The sequence below is a fragment of the Penicillium subrubescens genome (genome assembly GCF_028828155.1).
Source record: "Penicillium subrubescens strain IBT 31985 chromosome Unknown utg000001l_segment0_segment0, whole genome shotgun sequence".
Lineage (NCBI taxonomy): Eukaryota > Fungi > Ascomycota > Eurotiomycetes > Eurotiales > Aspergillaceae > Penicillium > Penicillium subrubescens.
In genome coordinates, this window is record NW_026643151.1 from 3,041,008 (window position 1) to 3,060,011 (window position 19,004).

The window sequence follows — 19,004 nt, forward strand, 5'->3', positions numbered from 1 at the left end:
GAATATCGGCACTTCAATGTGAAAAGCATTATCTCTGATTGGCCCGTTGGAGAAGGTAATTTGTCATCTCCCCTTCCCCGAGATCACGTGTCTATCAAATTGCGTCAGAGTACGGGCTCCGACGCCTCTCAACTTTCCGTAAACATCTTCACTCCGCTGTACATACCGGAATTTGCATCGCGTATTGTGATTTAGCAAGATTCAGATATGTCTGTCAGAGCCACATCAACCAACATGCTCCGGCGAGCGCTCGCCGGTGCTCGTTCGGCTACATCCGTTTCCGAGGCTTGCACCCGATCTGCCAGGCCTGCGGCATTCAACGCATACCGAAATGTGTCCAGCGCCTCGCGCCTGCCTACCCTCACAGCGTCAGAGACTCGCCGTCGGCCGACGGTGCGGCCCCACCAGCAGCCTGTGGTTCAGAATAGAGTCAACGGCATGTCTCCGACCAGCAAGCGGACGATCTTTATTCAGACGGAGAACACACCCAACCCTGATGTATGTTTCAATACCCGTTAGAGGTGGTCACAGTATGTGTGTAAAGATACTTACAATTTTTGAATTGCAGGCATTGAAATTCATTCCTAACCACCGCGTCCTTCCCGAGGACTTCCCGACCACTTTCCTCGAATACCTCTCCCCTCGCTCTACACTCTCCCCACCACACCCTTCCCCTCTCGCTGCTAAGCTTCTCGATGTCGAGGGTGTTACCTCCGTCTTCTACGGCGCTGACTTCATCACCGTAACCAAGGCTAGCGACGCGCAGTGGGCGCACATCAAGCCCGAGATCTTCAGCCTGATCACACAAGCCGTGACAGCCGGCGAGACCATTGTGACGACCGTGGAGAGTGATGGCTCCGAGAGCACGCAGGAGGGTGGTGTGAGCGACTCTCTCACTTATGATGAGAACGATGATGAGGTTGTGAGCATGATCAAGGAACTGCTGGAGACACGCATTCGTCCTGCGATTCAGGAGGACGGCGGTGATATTGAGCTGCGGGGCTTTGAGGATGGTATTGTCATGTTGAAGCTGCGGGGCGCATGCCGGACTTGCGACTCGAGCACTGTGACGCTGAAGAATGGCATTGAGTCAATGCTGATGCACTACGTGAGTTTTCTTCCCGCGGGTTCCCGTCGGGACCCTTGTGTTTCAGCCGGACACTCAACTAACATTTTGCGATTCTAGATCGAGGAGGTCAAGGGTGTTGAGCAGGTCATGGATCAGGAGGAGGAGATTTCTATGCATGAGTTTGCCAAGTTCGAGGAGAAGTTGCGCCAGCAAAAGGGTGCTGCTGCCACAGCTAGCAGCTCGCTCGACAACGCGCCATAAGGGATCTGCTCACCTGGGCCAATGCGTGATATTCTTCGAATTTCAAATTTGCAAAGTCGCAGCATGGCTTCTCGAAAATCTGTATATTAGTCTATCCTCACATCCAATACAGCTTGTTAATGCATCAACACTGTTGGAATGCTTGACCCCCGCGGTAAACCGAGGTCTCAGTCTCGTGCGGCTGCCTCTATCCTGATTCTAGGCCCAGATCTTCGGTCCAGGCACTGCTGCATGGACCGATGATTTACTGTAGACAAGTGAGGTCTGGGCTGGACTAGTTATATTAGCGCAGAGGGGAACCCGGACCGTCTGCATGAAGAGGGCCCATTGGGTGGTATTGGCCAGTGAGGGATTTTGGTGCAGTAATATTTCTCAGTTCTGGTCTCTCGGGCCCTTTGCATTTTGTTGAGTCTCGTATTCATATTATCAATGCATGATGCGAGAGAGCTTCATACAGATTTTTGATCTCCATAGTTATAGACTGCTCTGGGGTGCTGATTCCTGGAATATCAGGCCATCGTGGGGTGGCGGGGCTAATTCTTTATTCGCAGCGGCTTACAGCACGGAGTGACGGAGGAAGGGCAGTACTCGGTATAATGTAACAATGTCTATGACTCCAACAATATCCATTATGAACCCCATTCTAACTATTCTCATCATTGACAAATTCTACAACTACCCTCTCAGACCTACTTCGAGCCCATCGCCTCCCCCTCCCCCACCTACGTCAACCACCTGTCCCCAGACCCCATAGGCCCATAATTCTCAAAGTGAATGCAGGGCATCCAATTCTGGCCATAGTCTGGTCTGGTCTGGTCTGGTCTGGTCAGGTCTGGTCTGCCCTTGCCCAAACGTCCTCGTGAGGAGCCCCGCGGCCGTGTTGCAAGACCAGGAAATAACTCTCGGTCGGAGGCTCGGAGCGTTGATTGATTCGTGCCGCCGTCCGTGGAAGTAACGCCCGCATAGTGTGTCCCAGACTCTACGGTACAGTAGAATGAACCATAAAAATTAAAATAGAAAAGAAAAGGAAAAGTAAAACTAGGTTGGTGCCGGAGGGGTGGTGGGGGGTTTAACGCTTGAATGGATGGTCATTGGTATCTATCCATTGTACGGACTACTAGTAGTTGTCGGACTTGTAGAACAGAACTAATTGTATGACAGCCCGTGTGGGCTTTGTGATACACTGTCTACTGCCGACCGTGGATTGATATTGTTTTTGTCTTCCAAGGTTTAGATTGACGGGGATGAGACCATCTCCAACTCTGGTTTTCTTAAGAGGTCGCGTGTGGGATCGGCTCCATGATCTTAGACTGAGGGTTAATAAATGCAGTGCGAGAGGGGTTTGTGTTGGTGGATAGTTGGCTTGTACTGACTACTGTACCTCCGCTAGGCGAGTGGGGGAGAAAATGCCTCTAATGCATGAGCTTCCCCCGCAAAATGAAGAGGCTAGACGAGAGATAGAATCATCCGAAGGGATCAGCCCCTCTTCTTCGGGGGAGCTGGGGTGGAGGACGCTTATTGGACTTGTTGCCCCCCACCAGGACTATTTGGAGGAATAATCCGGGGTACGTGATGACGTTAATAAGACAAAGAGGTATATCCACCTACAATATATCTCAGTCCTACTAGATTCTTATGTTTAATAAATAAGGCTCGGTAAGAAATCAAGCACGAGAGGTATGCACTCTTTTATTAACATTACAGTATCATTTTAAAATGAGCAAGGGGGTTCGACAATGGCGAGGGGGGCGAACCCCGCAAGAGCGTGCGAGCCAATGCATGGGCCGTGCGAGATATACAGCAAGTGCGAGGTATGGGATATATCCACCTGCTGCAACTCTATTGAGGGTATGGAAGAACGATGGTATACAATGAGATAGTACTAAATGACCAGCTAATCGATAAATTGACATGAGAATATAACAATTTAGTTCTACAGTCCACTAAATATTGACATTCTACTTCTTCGTGTTCACCCTGTGGGCTGACAGGGGTTGCAGACGGCGGCTTTATTCCAAGAGTCTTCGCTTCCCACGCCAATCCCAACCCCGGACGATCGTCGGCTTCCTCTTCCCACCCCAAAGGCCCCGCTGGACCCAGCCTTTTGCTACATGGGGCGTAGTCCCGGACGACTTGCATCGGCCTATCCAGAGCTGTCGACTATTATGTGGAGGATGATTATGGTTGCAACATTAGCGAATATCCCAGGAGTCTCCTGATTCTTGCAATCTTAGGATAGACCAGGGCTATGACTTGAATAGGGTCATGAAGTCAAGATCCTCTAATACTACTATAATATGCGACTCATGAATATCTCCAATAAATCGACTGTTCTTCCAGTCTCATAGTTCTCAATACTTAAAATAATAATCACCACATTTCCCGACTCTCCTAGTGGCTATAAGTACTACCATACGCCGTGGAATCATCTGTAGTGGTCCGTGTCCCCTGAACATCGGGGCGACGTTGCCAGATCCGTTCACTTTTCCCTCGTCTCTCATTCCCCCCCATTTTACCCCAGTTCCACCCACCGTTCTGCTCCTCCTCGAATCTCATTTCTCTCCCCCGCCTGAGCTTCATTTCTTTCTTCTCTGCTTCCCCCCCTCTTCGGTCCCATCTTCTTTCTTCTCTAACCCACCCTTTATCCACTACTTCCCTCCTTTCCTTTCTTCATCCTCATATAATCATCTCTACGCTATGCGCCGCCCTTGAAGGGTCTCGGTTGCTCCACAACGTCATCCGTGGTCACGCTACCAGCTGCCCTTGCAACCGTCCGAACGCATTCCCTCACCTCGTTCGGTGGCGATCAATCGATCTTTCAAACACCCACGAAAGAAAAAAGGCTACACCCGTCCGACCCGGACTCGCGGACTCGCATCTACTTCCATCGCGCTCCCCGATCGCTGCGGGAACCCTTCGCCCCCCTGCTCGCGCACATTCGCCCCCCAGTCCATACTGCGCGGCGCGTACCTCCTCGGTCAAGTCCCCGCGGTCGCTTTCGTCCTCGTCACACCAGAGGCCCTACATCTTCCTAAAAAGAGTCGGCGATCATCACGAGACCCACGAATCCGCACTGGCGTATCTGTTGCCTTTCCTCATCGATAGAGTGATAACTTCCTACACCACAGCATAATCCCAATAGAGTGGTGAGTCGCGCATCGACTGCAATTCTTCCCTCGTGCCCTCAGTGAATGCGCCCAAGACTCACACTCTCGGGACTCGTCTGGCGACAGATACGACTACACGGCCGTTCTCCAGTCTCACTCCGTTGATTCTCTGCCCTGGTCATTCCGCTTTCCCCACGGCGTCTGTCTGGTCGGGTCACGGTCGAGATAGACTCTTAGAATCTTCGTTTCAGGTATGTATGTGCGGCGTGAGCAGATTTGAGAGGGCCTGATTTCGCGGTCCCATTGCCTTGTCTTACTGAATGTCGTGCGCTACCCGATCGGGCGGCTCAAACTCCTGCCCATTCTCAAAGTCGGCACCCTGCCTGACGAGAGACATGGCTGTTCTTGTTTCCTGGCTCAGGCTGTGTCGTCGACTGCATGCTTTTCATCCATCCGCGACATGATTTAGCCGCTGCGCAAGCGCACTGCAAGTGTCGGAGATCCCCCACTTTGGCGCAATGGAACCCATCATGCCACCAACCCTGACCCTCCAAACTCCAATGCATACCCCTCGCGACCAAGACATGTTTCTGTAAAAAGCTGTTTCACGGGATTCCACGTTATTCTGCGCGTTTCTTGGTTCTCTCCATGATGATAAAAATTGTTGCTAACATTTCTCTTCATTAGTCTTGCACATAGCGCATACATTCGGCCATCGGGTCTTTGACAGATCGCGGCTCCCTGACAGTTCCTTATCCTCGCACGACGAAGACTGGTGCTTTGTGTTGTGCATTTGACTGGGCCTATTGACTTCCATTCAATACTCCGCCTCGTTGGTTTCTCGACTTCCTAACAGGTTAACAAAGGCAGCTGGTACGTTCCTACCTTGGTGACTCGAGCGCGGCTTTTCATCCGCGTCATTTCTTCCTATCCCTTTCCCGTGACCTGTACTTGCGATTTCGGTGCTGTTTTCGGCCCGCGATTCGCTACGGAGTAGTCCAGCTACGGCATCACAAGTGCAGCTTCTAATTCCTGCCACCTTTTCCCGTCATTTGCCCGTCACTTGCTTTTACCGATTCGGCGCTATGCTCGGCGCGGAATTCGCTACGGATCAGCGCAAATACAGCGTTTGACGCGTAGTCCTAAGTTCATGTTATTTCATGTTATTTCCTGTTATCTTTACTTCTGCGTTTTGGCTTAAGCTGTGCCTACTTGGAAGCACAAAACCTATAGCTAACGTTCGTCCTGTTTAGTCTTTGCATATAGCGCAGACTCCCGGCTATCCATCGGCCTTTGACGGATCGAGACCGGCCTCACGATTCAATCTTCACGGGGACCGAAGACAAGTGCTTTGTCTTACGCGTTTGATAAGGCCTTTTATCCCAACGCCTATATAATATAACTCCTCGGTTCTTTTCGGACTGTTTTATAGGATCACAAAAATATCTGGTTCGTTGCTCCCTTAGCGCCTCGAGCGTGACTTGAACTTCCCGTCACTACTCCCGTCACTTTCCCGTTTCTTGTGCTCCCTATTTTCGGATTGTGGCCGGCTTGGAATCTTTCACGGATTAGCGCAGACCTAGCGCCGAAAGTAAAGTTCTCGATTACCGTCAATTCTATCCGTCACTTTCACGTTACTTGTTTTCGATGATTCTACGCTATGCCTCCAGCGAGTTAGCGCACGGTTCTCGAAAGCAGTGACGTGAATGTGCGAGATACATTTCCCAAGCACGCCTTTCTTCCACGTTATATGCTAACTCTCCCGTTCTCTATCTAGACAACATGGCTGCACTGAACAAACACAACCCCATTATGCAGTCCAGCACCCCGCCGGTGTCTGGAGCGACTGCATCTGCTCGACTCGAGAGAAGCCACCCGGGGGTGCGCCGCTCCACACCCGACTCAGATGCACTGGCTTCATCAGACGACGATGGAGACCATATCCCTCTCTCTCACACCATCACTGCACCTGCAACCAAACCAGTGCGCCGCACCTCATGGCTGAACGAGATACCTCTCTCAGCGCAACGGAAGCATTCATTGCCTGGAGGCCCGCTCACTTCAGCCCCCTCGAATCCTGCAAGCCCTTCCAGTGAACAGGCACCGTGGAGTTCAAACACCACCAGCCCCGGGCTAAGCGGCTCGTTCAATTGGAACCAAGCTGGAGGGAGTTCCTTCCCTTGGGGTACTGGCATCTGGAACTCAGATTCTCGCAAGGAACCTCCATCACGCCTGTCCGAGATCGTTCCCTCTCCAACTATGACTACCCCAGTCCCTGCGAGTGGTCCGCTCGGGGAGGAAACGCTCAGTCCTATTACTCGAACCATCTCTGGCGAGTCGGCTATTCCTTTCTCAATTCCGCTTCACCCTACTCCAAAGACCTATCGGTCTCAGTCCTACTCGGTTGGACAAATGGACCCAGAATATCTGGGGATGATGGCCAACAAGCCTGCTACTGGTACACAGTATGCCCCTGGTCGTGCCCGTGCCCCGGGGCAATTGTCCTCTGGCCAGCCCCGCGCGTCACGGCCCAGCGTACTCGGCGAACTCGGACATGATCCTGCAATGCTCGGTCGGGTTCGAGAGGATGAGGATGGCGATGAGAGCCTCAATGGCTCTGACGGCGATACAAACTATTCCGCCAGCCAGGCGCGCACCATTGAACAGCTGGCTCGTGAAAACGCAATTCTCCGTCAACAGGCTGCCGCAGGCCAGATGGACAGCCGCTTCCGTGACCGAGCATCCTCATCTGCCTCCATTGTGAGCGGAATTCACCCCACTCACCGCATTAGAGAGGCCGTCCCCGAGGAAGACCTGGCTGTTGAGGATCTGGGCGAACTTCGCGATATTCAGGGATATAACGTGCGCGGGGGCACCAGAAGGCGCTTCTCTGAACATTCGTCCAATCTCGAACAACAGTTCTCCTCTTTTGCCACGCCTCTTGAGAACCGTGCTCTGGAGAATGTGCGTAAGGCCCACTGGCAGACTTCCCTCGGATTTACAGGTGCTGCCGATATGCCGCAGAGCCGTCGTCACTCCTTTGCCGACATTCCAATGCGCCACAGCTCGATTAGTTCCGTCGACTCACAGGCAACGGCCACCCCTCGTGCTGCGCTGGGAGATCGCGACGATGGATATAGTACCATCAGTGACTATTCTAATCCGTCCATGCAGCAACGTAAGCATTCACCTGCGTGTTTCATCTCAATTTTTCACTAACTTGGACCTGGTCTAGAATCCTATTACTCCCGCGAGCAAACCCTTCGTGGCGATGGTTCATCTGGAATTCCCGCCTCTCTTAACCAGTATGCCATGTCTGGTGCCTATGGCCGTCAGCCAGCTGGTCTCTCGCACGGTCATCAGAACCAGCTTTTGTACATTGTCACCTTCAAGTGCCACCGCGCCGACGTCTTCTACATCCAAGAAGATACCGGTCTTCAGGTGAAAGCTGGTGACCTTGTCATTGTCGAAGCTGATCGAGGCACCGACTTGGGCACTGTCCAGCATGCCAATATTTCTCTGCAAAAGGCACGAGAGCTGAAACAGCAGTATGCAGAGGAGCACTACAAATGGCTCATGATGTTCTCTCGCCAGGGACAGCTTGAGGGTTCGACTGCTGGCAGCACAGGCTTGACTGCTCGTAGTGCCACTGGTGGCATGGGCCCGCATGCTCATGGCGTCCAGGAGACCGCCACAGAGATCAAACCCAAGCTCATCAAGCGTCTCGCGCAGAACCATGAGATCCTCACCCTTCGTGACAAGGAAGGTAATGAGGCGAAGGCGAAACGGGTCTGTCAGCAGAAGGTAGCTGAACACCGACTGAACATGGAGATCCTCGATGCAGAGTTCCAAATGTGAGTTCATTTTATCCGGTTTGACTTCGCGTTGAGCCTTCGATTAACATACTTCGTTTCACAGGGACTGGAAGAAACTCACCTTCTACTATTTCGCCGACTCGTACATCAACTTCAACTCCCTGGTCACTGACCTCTTCAAAATCTACAAGACCCGCATCTGGATGTCCGCCATTAATCCCGCTTCATTTGTGACACCGCCCACTGCGGGTCTGCAAGGCTCCCCCACTGCTATGGGTGGCGCGCTCTACGGCCAGGATGCAGACCGTCGTCACCAACACGATGCACGGCCTTACCCTGGAGCCCGAGAAGACGTTGGGCGCGAGGGAATGGCAAACCCAGTTGGAATGCTTCGGTCCGCATACCCCGACACTTATCCGGCCTTCTCTCAGACATCCCGCCAAACCGATGTCCCAGCAACTGATCCCTTTGGTCCCTACTCGCCTGGTGGCTTTGGAACTTTGGACCAAGGATTCCCCGATTACCATGTCGGCGGTGTAGGTTCCAACAGTGCTGCCCGCATGGTCCCCGGACAAGGCGAGTGGGTAGGCCGGTTCCAAGGCCTGTCACTCAACTCTTCTTGACACTCCTTCTCCTTCCTCCACAAAACCCTGTACAATCCCATTTCATGATCCTCTCCTCCTCTCCTCCTCTCTACTTTCCATCTCTACTGTTCTACGACGAAAGATTTTCCAACTGCTAGACTTTTGTTCAATGATTGCTTTTTAATCCTTTATTCCGTATCCCTCTCTGACGGTTCTCGTTCCCCGGTACTATTTCCTTCCCCCGCCGTCAAATCTTGTGCCAATCTTTTTTTCGCGAAAGAATGTTCCTCTGCAATGGTGCCGGATTCGGTGCAAATATGCTGGCTTTTTTATCTTGTTTTCATCTTTCTTCGTTTTATGCTACTTTATCCCTGTACCATCCCGTCTCTGCTTTCATCGGTTTTCAGCTCAGATCTAAAATTCATACCCAGGGGTCCGTTCGACATTTATCGACCCGCACATTCTTTTACACGGCTACTTATTACTTATTATCTCTCTCTCTCTCTGCTTTCCATGTTTTTCCCCAACTTTTTTCTGTTTAATAGACTCGAGCAAGCTTGCCTCGCATGACCAGATCAGATCGTGAGAATAATCTAAGATTGTTGTTTTTGTGCGCAGTGCGCTTTTGCTTTTTGATTTGAACATCTTGTGTTTTGCTTTTGTTTTGATATTCGCTGGATATTTTGAGCTTGTGTCGCGAGATTCTAAAGACTGGACATGATATTTTGTCTGTGATTTTATAAGAACTGGCTATAAAATGAGTTTTCATATGTGTATTTAGCTCTGCCTTCGAGGCTATTGATGATATTCCTCACGGCTGTGAGATAAATCTATGTTAGTCCCTGATGCCTTCGTGGACCACGTTCCTTTCCTGAACTTTTATCCTAGGTCAGATGATTTGCTATTTCATACAACTAGTTACGACTGTCGTTCCTGCTTCGTAAGAAACCCGTGTCGTCGGTCTGCGGTTTAGTTACTATAGCCACATGACGATTTAACGACGACATATATTTTCCCGTCCATGTAGTCCCTATTAACTCCATGGCGAGAGACTGATTTGAGTTTTCGGGCTGCAGACCCCGAACATAGGCGCCGCTTTCGATTGAGTCCCACGTCTGTTCGTTTGACGAATGGGAGATTTCAACGCCATGTAAGTTAAAATTCCACTCTTTGATAAGCTTTTTCTTTGATGTGGTCTGTAGTTATCGTACGGACCAAGGTCGAGAACCAAGGGTTGTCGACCTTTGCATGCTTCTAACCTTATATAACGAAGTTCATCTAAACTTAAGCAATGAATTATGGCACACAACAACGGGTATATGCTGTTTGCTTCCTGACTTCGTCTATTGACCTCGTTTCATGCTTTGAATCTGAAGTATGGGGAGTATTGATTCAATTTCCACGATGCTCCTCCACTGAACCACTTCGTGTCTCTGACTTCCTATTTAGAATCTCCGTTGTAGTTCTGAAATTTACTTGTGATCTAGATGCATGCCTTCCTTATACCAAATTCCATCTGCCAGAATTGTCTTAGTATATGCAGTGCATCTCTGGCTTTAGCTGTCAACATCTAATCACCTCCATGATCCTTCTCGACGAGTCATAGCAACGGGTACAAAGGCAAGGTTCTAACGACAACAGTGGAGAAAGATCATGCTGACACTAAAAATTTAAGAAATAAACTACATGGAACTATAGAGAGCTGCAAATTAGGCGGACACTGTCAATGAGCAGGGAATCTAGCTAAAGGAAACAGGAGGTCAAACATTCTCTGATATTAGGGCACTAGAGGGTTTGCCGCAGAGAAATCAAGAAGATTCTTGAATATATGGCCCCAGCTTGTGATTATTTATGCCAGCTGGTTCGGCGTCGCTGATTGCCTGACACGCGGTGGCCGCGCCGTCTCCCTCTCCTTCTCCTTCTTCTTTCTTCCTCCTCCTACCCCAGGCTCACGCACCATCGTCCGTCTGCCTTTACCTCCCTCATCCCCTCCGAAGATGTCTTTTCGGCCTGTTTTTCTTTAAAAGAAACATCATCATCCTCACCATGGCTAGCTCAGAGCACCATCCTGTAAGTCTTTCGTTGATTTTCTCTCATGCACGATAGTCTGGCGGAGAGGAGTATCTCTCACTTCAGCCATCGGACCCCCATCGAACCCATCAGCTCCACGTCCCATCCTGCCCTGTCACTTCCCACCAAGCTGCTCTTGGTTGCAGTGATTATACACTCCACTGCCCGATGTGGCTGTTGGTTTGAGATCTCTCGTCACTTCGACTGTCTGGATGGGACGATACAGTGGTATAAACAGAGCTGACCATGATACATAGTGGCGTGCCCGTGGCCCTCGTTTCCTGCCTGCCCCTAATACTTCCGCTGGCCGCCTAGGCATGGGCAACAAGGGCCGCCGCCGTTGGGCAGAACATTCCTTCGGCACCGCTGAAGGTAAGTGTGATCTCGACGATGGCTTGAGAGTGCAGACGCTAATCATAGATAAGGAGGCGCCCCTGCCACCAAGCCACAGAAGCCCGATGAGGAGCTCGGCTTGGACGATCTTGACAACGAGATCGAGCGGCATCGCCGCATGATCACCAAGGAGGCGGCTCGCCTCGCTGGGCTTCAGGGACGTCTGAAGGTCCTTGAAGACCTTCGTGCATCGCGTCGTGTTAGCGACGCGGAGATAAGTAAGTTCTTCGCAGATCCTGTCACTTCTTTCCTGAGATATCTTATGCCTGTTCCTCTTCTGTTACATCTCATGTCGGAAGACGACTCTGCTCTCTTCCCCCATTGTTAGACCTATACTGTTTTGAAGCATGATCTAATCTTTAATAGCTGAAATCTCAAGCCACATTGAGGCCCCTACCTTGCCCACCCCCGGTCCCTCTTACAACCCCTCTGCACAGCCTGAGTCAGTGGCCGCCCTGGCTGACATTGTCAGGAAAATTGCAGACAGGATGGATGCATGTGAGCGGGAACGACTGGCCATGGTGAAACTGCTGGAGGAGCGCCTCCCATCCAAGGACTGGGCCAATTGAATCAGTGTATTACTAGATTGAGCAATTTTCACAGTCGGCCAGGGTGAATTGATGGGGAAATATGATTTGGAATGACATTGGACATGAGAGAGACACTAGGTCTTTTCAACAGGCCATGGATTGTTGGCTAGGGTGGATACGGGATGGAGAATGACTAGTCCCCTTTGCATCCATCTGTTGTTCGAATATATGCTATTTCTTTTGGAATTTACGGGACCTAGGGCACAAAATTTGGCATTTTCGTGAGATATGAGAGGTGCTACATGGCTCAATCATCATTCGAAGATAGAAATGTGACTGTGTACAGCATTGACAAACTCAAAGTACCACCAGGGAGACTGACCAAGTCAAGAATAAGGCTCATTCTGCCAATTTCATTGTCAAAAGAATGCGTCCAATGAGAAATTGTTCCCATCTTCCTCCAGCTAGAGTTTAGATCACACCACAAGCGAAACAAATGGGTGGTGTTCCAAACAGATATTCCAATCAACAAATACAGTGTACGGTGGCAGTTCAAAAGCCTGAAAGAGAAACGACCCCAACAGATGTTCTTCAATCACTCTCATTTGAGAGATTTTTTTAAATTCCTTCGAATCGTCTTCCTTGATGCCAAAGATACCATTTCTGTGCCCTATCAGTTAACACATAAATGCTAAAAGGATTATTAAAACTTGTCCCAATTTCAAACTTATGGAACCCGGGCCACCCGTTGTATATTCATTCCTGCACCTAAGGTTGAGTTGTCTAATTCAACTGACCCTTCGTTTCGCTGGTGGCCAGCGCGAAATCCACACCCCAGGCTGGCTTCGCATCACAGTTTTCTTGGAAATCTCTACAGATTCACTTCTATCCATATTGCGAGGTCTCTTCGAAACGAACAATTGCGCTACTGTACGTTCTCGGGATGCGACCTCAAGGCGACAGTTCGGCTACTGACAGGAATATTTTTGGCGCCCGCGCGGGCAAGTTGAACGGCTCCACCTACCAAAGAACGTCTTTAAGGATATTTGCCCGGGCATCTCTTTAATTATTCCACTTCTAGTACGATCTCTCCTCAGTTTGACATGGTTGGCTAGGATACGCAAGTTCGGAGCGTCGATTGAGCAGAGAATGGGCCATTCCACATTCCACGGCCGAGCATTAAGCCGATGCCCGGTGCAACCCCAGAAAGACGGGTAAATTGCGGGGGCTCCGTCCGGTTTCTTTCTCCGGGGCTCAATCACACGACTCAGAACCTTGGTCTCTTACTGATTTGACTCTGCGGGGAACTCTGTGCATCGTGTATCCTGCATGTCTCCAAGTTAAGTTTGCCCGGGCCCGTAAGATAGCTCGGGCCGGCAAACTTCCAGGAGACTTCTTGGCGAGGCTTCATGAAAACTTGTATAAACGCCCACTCATTCCATCCATTCCATGCTATTTGGCTAGGTTTCATACTTGTGATCATCAAATCAGTTACCATTAAGCTTCATATCTCAAATGGCTGAGGCCACAACACATACCGACAATGTGCAGTACGACTTCACCGGGGTTACACTCAAGGATGTGATTCCCAAGCGAGATAAGCCATGGTGGAGAGACAGACGGCTTATACAACTCAATACACTCTTGCTCTGCGCTCTTCTTACTCAAACCGCCCAAGGATTCGATGCAAGCATGATCAACGGTATGCAGGCGTTGCCAGCATGGATTGAGACTTTTGGTGCCCCCAAGGGAACTCGTCTGGGTGCAATGACTTTTGGACCTACCGGAGGAGTATTGATCTCCATCTTGGTCTCATCGCAATTGTGTGACCTGCTGGGTAGACGATGGCCAATTTTTGGTGGATCGATCATCATCGTTATTGGGTCCGTGATCCAGGCTGCGTCTATCAATTACGGCATGTTTGTCTTCTCTCGCTTCCTTGTTGGCTTCGGCCTAGGTATCGTTTCAGTTGCTGCTCCTCCATTGCTTTCAGAAGTGGCGTATCCTACTCATCGGAGTAAACTGGTGTCCTTCTACCTGGTATCGTGGCCATTAGGGTCTCTCATTGCCGCGTGGGTCACCTACGGTACTTTCCAAATGACCCACTCGTCATGGAGCTGGAGATTGCCTAGTCTCTTGCAGTGCTCTTTCTCCTTGGTGCAGGCAGTCCTGAGTTTGTTCGCACCCGAGTCTCCACGATGGCTCATTTACAAAGGCCGCAGCCAAGAAGCGCTTGACATTTTCGTCAAATATCATGGAGACGGCGATCCAAATTCACGTCTCGTACACTTTGAAATGGCAGAAGTCACTGCAACACTTCAAATAGAAAAGATGCAAAATATGTCAAGATGGAAAGAATGGATTTCCACCAAGGGAAATAGACATCGCTTGTTCTTGGCACTCTATATTCCCGCAATGCTCCAATGGTCAGGCAATGCGCTCACCTCCTACTACTTGACCGAGGTACTCAAGACAATTGGTATCACCGAACACAAAACGCAGCTCATTATCAACGGCTGTCTATCTATCTGGAGTCTGATGACTGCCAGTTTCTTTGCTCTCTTTGTTGATCGCGCGGGTCGGCGCGGCCTCTATCTTATCGGAATGAGCGGCATGGGGGTCGCATACTTGATCTGGACCATCTGTTCTGCGATCAATCAACAGAAGAATTTCAAGGACCATGGTTACGCGGGCGGTGTTCTAGCGATGATATTTGTCTTCTCGGCTTTTTATCACGCCTGCTCTCCAGTCTCACCTACCTACATTATGGAAATCACCCCTTACAGCCTACGCTCGAAAGCGTCGATGCTGTACCAGCTGACTGGAAATTTGGCGGGTATTTATAACAGCTTTGCCAATCCAGTGGCTATGGAGGCCATTGGATGGCGTTACTATATCGTTTGGGTTGTGGTCATCTTTTTCAACCTGACCATGATCTTCTTCTTCTTCCCCGAAACCAAGAACCGCGGCCTGGAAGAAGTGGCTGAGGTATTCGACGGTCCAAATGCTGCATCTGGAGCGAATGCCATGAAACAACTGGGACTTGATGTGAATGCACAAAACGCAGTTGAAATAGGTCGAGATACAAAGCTTGCGGTGGAACAAGTCGAGCGTGTTTAAAGGTTTATCGGATATGGTTGAAACCTCTAGCAGAGAAGGAATTTGATGCGATGGATTTTTAAGTCTAATTGAGTTGAGACCCTTAGCGAATTGAACTTTCATGTACACCGCACCCAGTCAACTGCTTCAGTCAAATCCAGTCAGACCCACACTGATTGTGCAGACATATCATGTTGACTTTAGACTTCCCTCTTGTACATTCCGTCCACCTGTCTGCAACATGAGTGGTTGATCTCCTACCAATGATCGCGAGTCGTTGGCAGAGATGCCTTCTCTATCCGGTAGAAAAAGGAAATTTCCCGGTGGGGCAACAGAAATTCATTTCGTCACGTGCCTGGTAAGATGGTCACATGGACTCTTTCAATCTTTGCTTTGTACATATCTCGACGAGTCAATCAAGTTTTCTTCCTGATTACCTATCTATAAGGGTGAAAGAAACATCGTATTCGACCGCACTCTCAGGGTTGGTTCGGTCTTCGGGGTAACGTTCGGAGTAAGATCATGCGAATATCCGAATGTGGGCAGCGATCGGCTTGCTTGCCTTCCCCACAAATTTCCCCGCATTAGAGGGGACATGTGCTGGAGGAGGAAAGAATTGGTTTTTTCCAGACTTCCATGATCTGACGAGTCGCTTTCTCACTAACCGACCATAATGCTTGCATGTCTGTATGATGCATCTGACTACTGCAACTGAGCAATGAGCACCCATACCAGCGCATCCTCGCGGCATTTGTTCTCGATGCGTAGTCTTCTTCGCGTGGGCTGATTGGAGACTCGGAAATGGATTCATTAAACGAGTCTGAAGAAGGTGGTAATGCCCCTGAGCATGACCGACCTTCCTGCCAAGGATGTCGCCGGCGCAAGCTGAAGTGCTCACGACAGTCACCGACATGCTCTCAATGTGAACGGCTAGGTATGGTGCCATCTTTGGTTCTTCCTCCCTTCAATCTCAATGATCGAATTTCCAGAGAGAGGCCAGGAAAAATGGGGTTGACAAGTGCCTACCTGCAGGGTCGCCGTGCATCTATGATGCAAAGAAGGGCAAGCCTGGTATCAAGACAGGTGCTATCGAAGGCCTGAGTCGCCGTATTGGTAAGCTCCATTATTTCACTAATATTGATACAGCTGGAAATAGCGACTGAATCTTTCTCATCAATTATTAGAAGTACTTGAGGACGCGCTCCTACGAGAAAAAGACAACACCGATGGACATCTGTCGCACAGTCCGGGAAACGAGCGTCTGGATGGCGTGGTCAACCTCCTATCCACAGTTTGTATTGAGCTTTGTAAGCTCAATAATCGAAATGGAATCAGGACTCACGACTCGAGCGTCGATTCTGTGGCTCGCCAGCGCCATAATGGGCCGTCGGTTGGGACACCCTCCCAGCCGTCAACTGCACCAGATGGGTATGAAACCTACGATTCGCCCCATGCTCAGCCACGAAAGCGAAGGCGAATTGACAGCTGTGGAAATCCGAAGATTGAACTTGCGTTACCTTTGGAGGATCTCCTTGATACTACCACCAGTCTTCCTCCGCCAGAGCTTTTGGAAAATATTGTCACTGCATACTTCATCAATATCCAACCATGGATACCTATTCTTCACGAGACACGATTTCGAGCTCGTGTACATGATCCAGAGCAGCGGACCCGGTTGATCATTGTCATTCATGCTATCATCGTCGCGGCTATCCGTTTTGCACGTCCCGAGGCTTATGGTCTCTCGGCAGCGGACCTGGAGTCCCAGACTAGGACCTCAAGGAGCATCGTCGTCTTGAATGCGATGGATAGTCTTTCCGTTGAGAATCTTCAGGCCTTGACAATTATAGCCTTTGATGACGTACGTCTATTGGTGGCTGAGCCCTTACATTTTCAATGCTAATGTTTCTTTAGATCGGCAATGGCAATACATCCAGAGCCTGGTCAATAGTGGGGTCCTTGACTCGAACTGTGGAGTATCTCCGTCTGAGTATTGAGGATGAGGATTACGACACCAGATTGTTGAAACCACTGTTGTCCTTAACTCCCTCTAAGGAATGGGTTGAGGAAGAGGAAAGAAGACGAGTGTTCTGGAATATATTCAACTTGGACCGATTCTGCTCCGTAGCTACAGGGTATGTTCGCTTCCAAACATCGAGCCACTCTTTTACAGATTCATTCGTCTATACCATTGGACATTACCAAAAACTGACCTGGACTTTAAAGTTGGAATACAAGTCTTACCGCAGACGACGTGCACCGACGACTACCTGCCGATGGTGGTTTGTGGCATCGAGAAGAGCAAGTGACCACGCCCTTCTTTGGGATATGGGATAGATCTGAAGCACGAATTGGAAACTCGATCGCCTTTCTCCCTGCTAAATACTCGAGCAATCCGAAGAGCCCTAAGCCCGTGCCCGATACAGCCTCGCCCCACAGCTCTCCACAAGCAGTGTCTCATCCAGCAACAAACTCGACGCAGCCAGACATGTCTACTGTGGGCGCGTTCGCTTTTCTTATAGAAGCAACCGAGTCTCTGAGTCATGTAACCACCTTCTTCCTCCAACAGAAAATCAATTTTCAGGATCGACGGGAGGTCAGCAGCTGGTTGACTCGGTTTAAAGAACTGGATTTACGCCTGGTGCAGTAAGTCTCTATCATCATTAGTGGTTGACTTGTTGACCTGTGCTCACTTCTGCTTCCCGTGGCGGTAGTTGGAAAATGTTCCTTCCCACAAAATGGAGGGACTCGAACATATCGCGACAGCCAACTTTAATTCATATGGATCCCAACTTGACCCTTACTCACATCACCCACAACACCTCCATGATTCTTTTGCACCAACGCATCGCCTATCCGCCTGCTGAGTGGGCGAATATCGTTCGGCTCCCGAGTGTTTGCAGCGCGGAAACTTGTCAAAACGCTGCAATTGAAATCCAAAATATAACAGCCAAATATCTCAGCAACACACCGGAGTCATCTCCGGTAAGTAATCAATTCATATTTTGCGTATTTGTTGCGGCAAGAGTTCTCTTAGGTACGAAGCCCAGCTCTCATTACTATCCCAGCGATCAGCTTTAACACGATCGTGTAGTTCATTGGCGCTATTATGGCTCTGAGATTGCCCCGGAAATGTGGGCCTTGGTTGACAGTTTAGATCAAATGGCCTGTCGCTGGCTCGGTGTTGGCTCATCAAGCACGGCCCATGGTCGTTGTTTAGCGAGCACCTACGCAGACCACTTACGAGATTTGCACCAACGTTGCATTGTTGCACCCCATTTCAGTGTTGATGTACTGGGATACTCCACTGTCATTTCAAATAACCACGCCCAAACCATTACTCGATCGGTCAGCTCTGGTCGCACACCTACAGGTCAGCAAAATCACCAGTCACGCGATGACGGTCCGTATAACAGAGACTCCGCTATATTCGCGGATTTCAATACGACCGACCCTGCCACCGGCGCGAACATATCTCGCTCTGAGCCTCACTGGGGAATGACAAAGGAGAATTCTAGTCCACGACATATGAACAATAATTTCGTCCAATCTGGTGTTGGAGCAAGAGTTGCAACGGGAGTCATTCCGGATGTCGAATATTCAATCAATTGTGCACCTCCAGCCGACGAACTCTCAAACATCTCATATCTTCTGTTAGATCAAAGATTCATGGATATGGATCGTGTGATCAGTCTAGATGACGTGATGTTTTCCACAAATATGGCCGCGTCGGTGAATGGCGCGACTGGTTGACCGCGAATAAAATCTATTGAGATGAGATTTCAGAGAGCGTGTTTTCCCAGAAGTTCACTTGGATGCATTTCCTCAGTTTTGAATGAGATCGTCTTTGCGCCGACATCGCTCAGCTACTCTGTACAAGAAATCGAATACTGTAGGACTAACGTTGAAGAATTCACGGATTGAGAGTCCAATAGGGCAAGAGACCAATCTAAGAAGGTAATGCAAGATACTGATGGTCATAGAAAGTTTGATTGACGAAGGATGGCTCCAAATATGACAAGGATGAGATGAAAAACTTGGACTCGCCATGCGTTGCGGTTCAGATCTTCGTGATT

The 19,004-nt window shown here is 49.8% G+C and overlaps 5 protein-coding genes across 5 annotated transcripts; all 5 read left to right on the top strand.

Annotated features, from left to right (window-relative positions):
• The first annotated feature begins 149 nt into the window (after positions 1-149).
• On the top strand, positions 150-1,456 carry N7473_001038 (NifU family protein). Its single transcript, XM_057146978.1, has 3 exons — positions 150-498; positions 569-1,108; positions 1,187-1,456. Exons 1-3 carry the CDS (start codon positions 208-210, stop codon positions 1,328-1,330), a joined length of 975 nt encoding a protein of 324 aa, XP_057014864.1. The 5' UTR covers positions 150-207; the 3' UTR covers positions 1,331-1,456.
• A 2,813-nt stretch (positions 1,457-4,269) lies between these two features.
• N7473_001039 (PSP1 family protein) lies at positions 4,270-9,769 on the top strand. Its single transcript, XM_057146979.1, has 7 exons — positions 4,270-4,476; positions 4,564-4,688; positions 5,125-5,310; positions 5,691-5,886; positions 6,215-7,615; positions 7,673-8,291; positions 8,356-9,769. The coding sequence occupies exons 5-7, from the start codon at positions 6,220-6,222 to the stop codon at positions 8,873-8,875; spliced, it is 2,535 nt and encodes an 844-aa protein (XP_057014865.1). The 5' UTR covers positions 4,270-4,476; positions 4,564-4,688; positions 5,125-5,310; positions 5,691-5,886; positions 6,215-6,219; the 3' UTR covers positions 8,876-9,769.
• Positions 9,770-10,882: 1,113 nt separating this feature from the next.
• N7473_001040 (uncharacterized protein) lies at positions 10,883-11,868 on the top strand (the record flags this gene model as incomplete). The annotated part of the gene is made up of 5 exons (XM_057146980.1): positions 10,883-10,906; positions 10,943-11,086; positions 11,164-11,278; positions 11,332-11,517; positions 11,666-11,868. The coding sequence occupies 5 exons, from the start codon at positions 10,883-10,885 to the stop codon at positions 11,866-11,868; spliced, it is 672 nt and encodes a 223-aa protein (XP_057014866.1).
• A 1,476-nt stretch (positions 11,869-13,344) lies between these two features.
• N7473_001041 (hexose transporter protein) lies at positions 13,345-14,949 on the top strand (the record flags this gene model as incomplete). The annotated part of the gene is made up of 1 exon (XM_057146981.1): positions 13,345-14,949. One exon carries the CDS (start codon positions 13,345-13,347, stop codon positions 14,947-14,949), a length of 1,605 nt encoding a protein of 534 aa, XP_057014867.1.
• A 780-nt stretch (positions 14,950-15,729) lies between these two features.
• N7473_001042 (Zn(II)2Cys6 transcription factor) lies at positions 15,730-18,681 on the top strand (the record flags this gene model as incomplete). Its single annotated transcript, XM_057146982.1, has 7 exons — positions 15,730-15,862; positions 15,961-16,041; positions 16,113-16,789; positions 16,843-17,063; positions 17,155-17,574; positions 17,643-17,965; positions 18,023-18,681. 7 exons carry the CDS (start codon positions 15,730-15,732, stop codon positions 18,679-18,681), a joined length of 2,514 nt encoding a protein of 837 aa, XP_057014868.1.
• Positions 18,682-19,004: the final 323 nt, after the last annotated feature.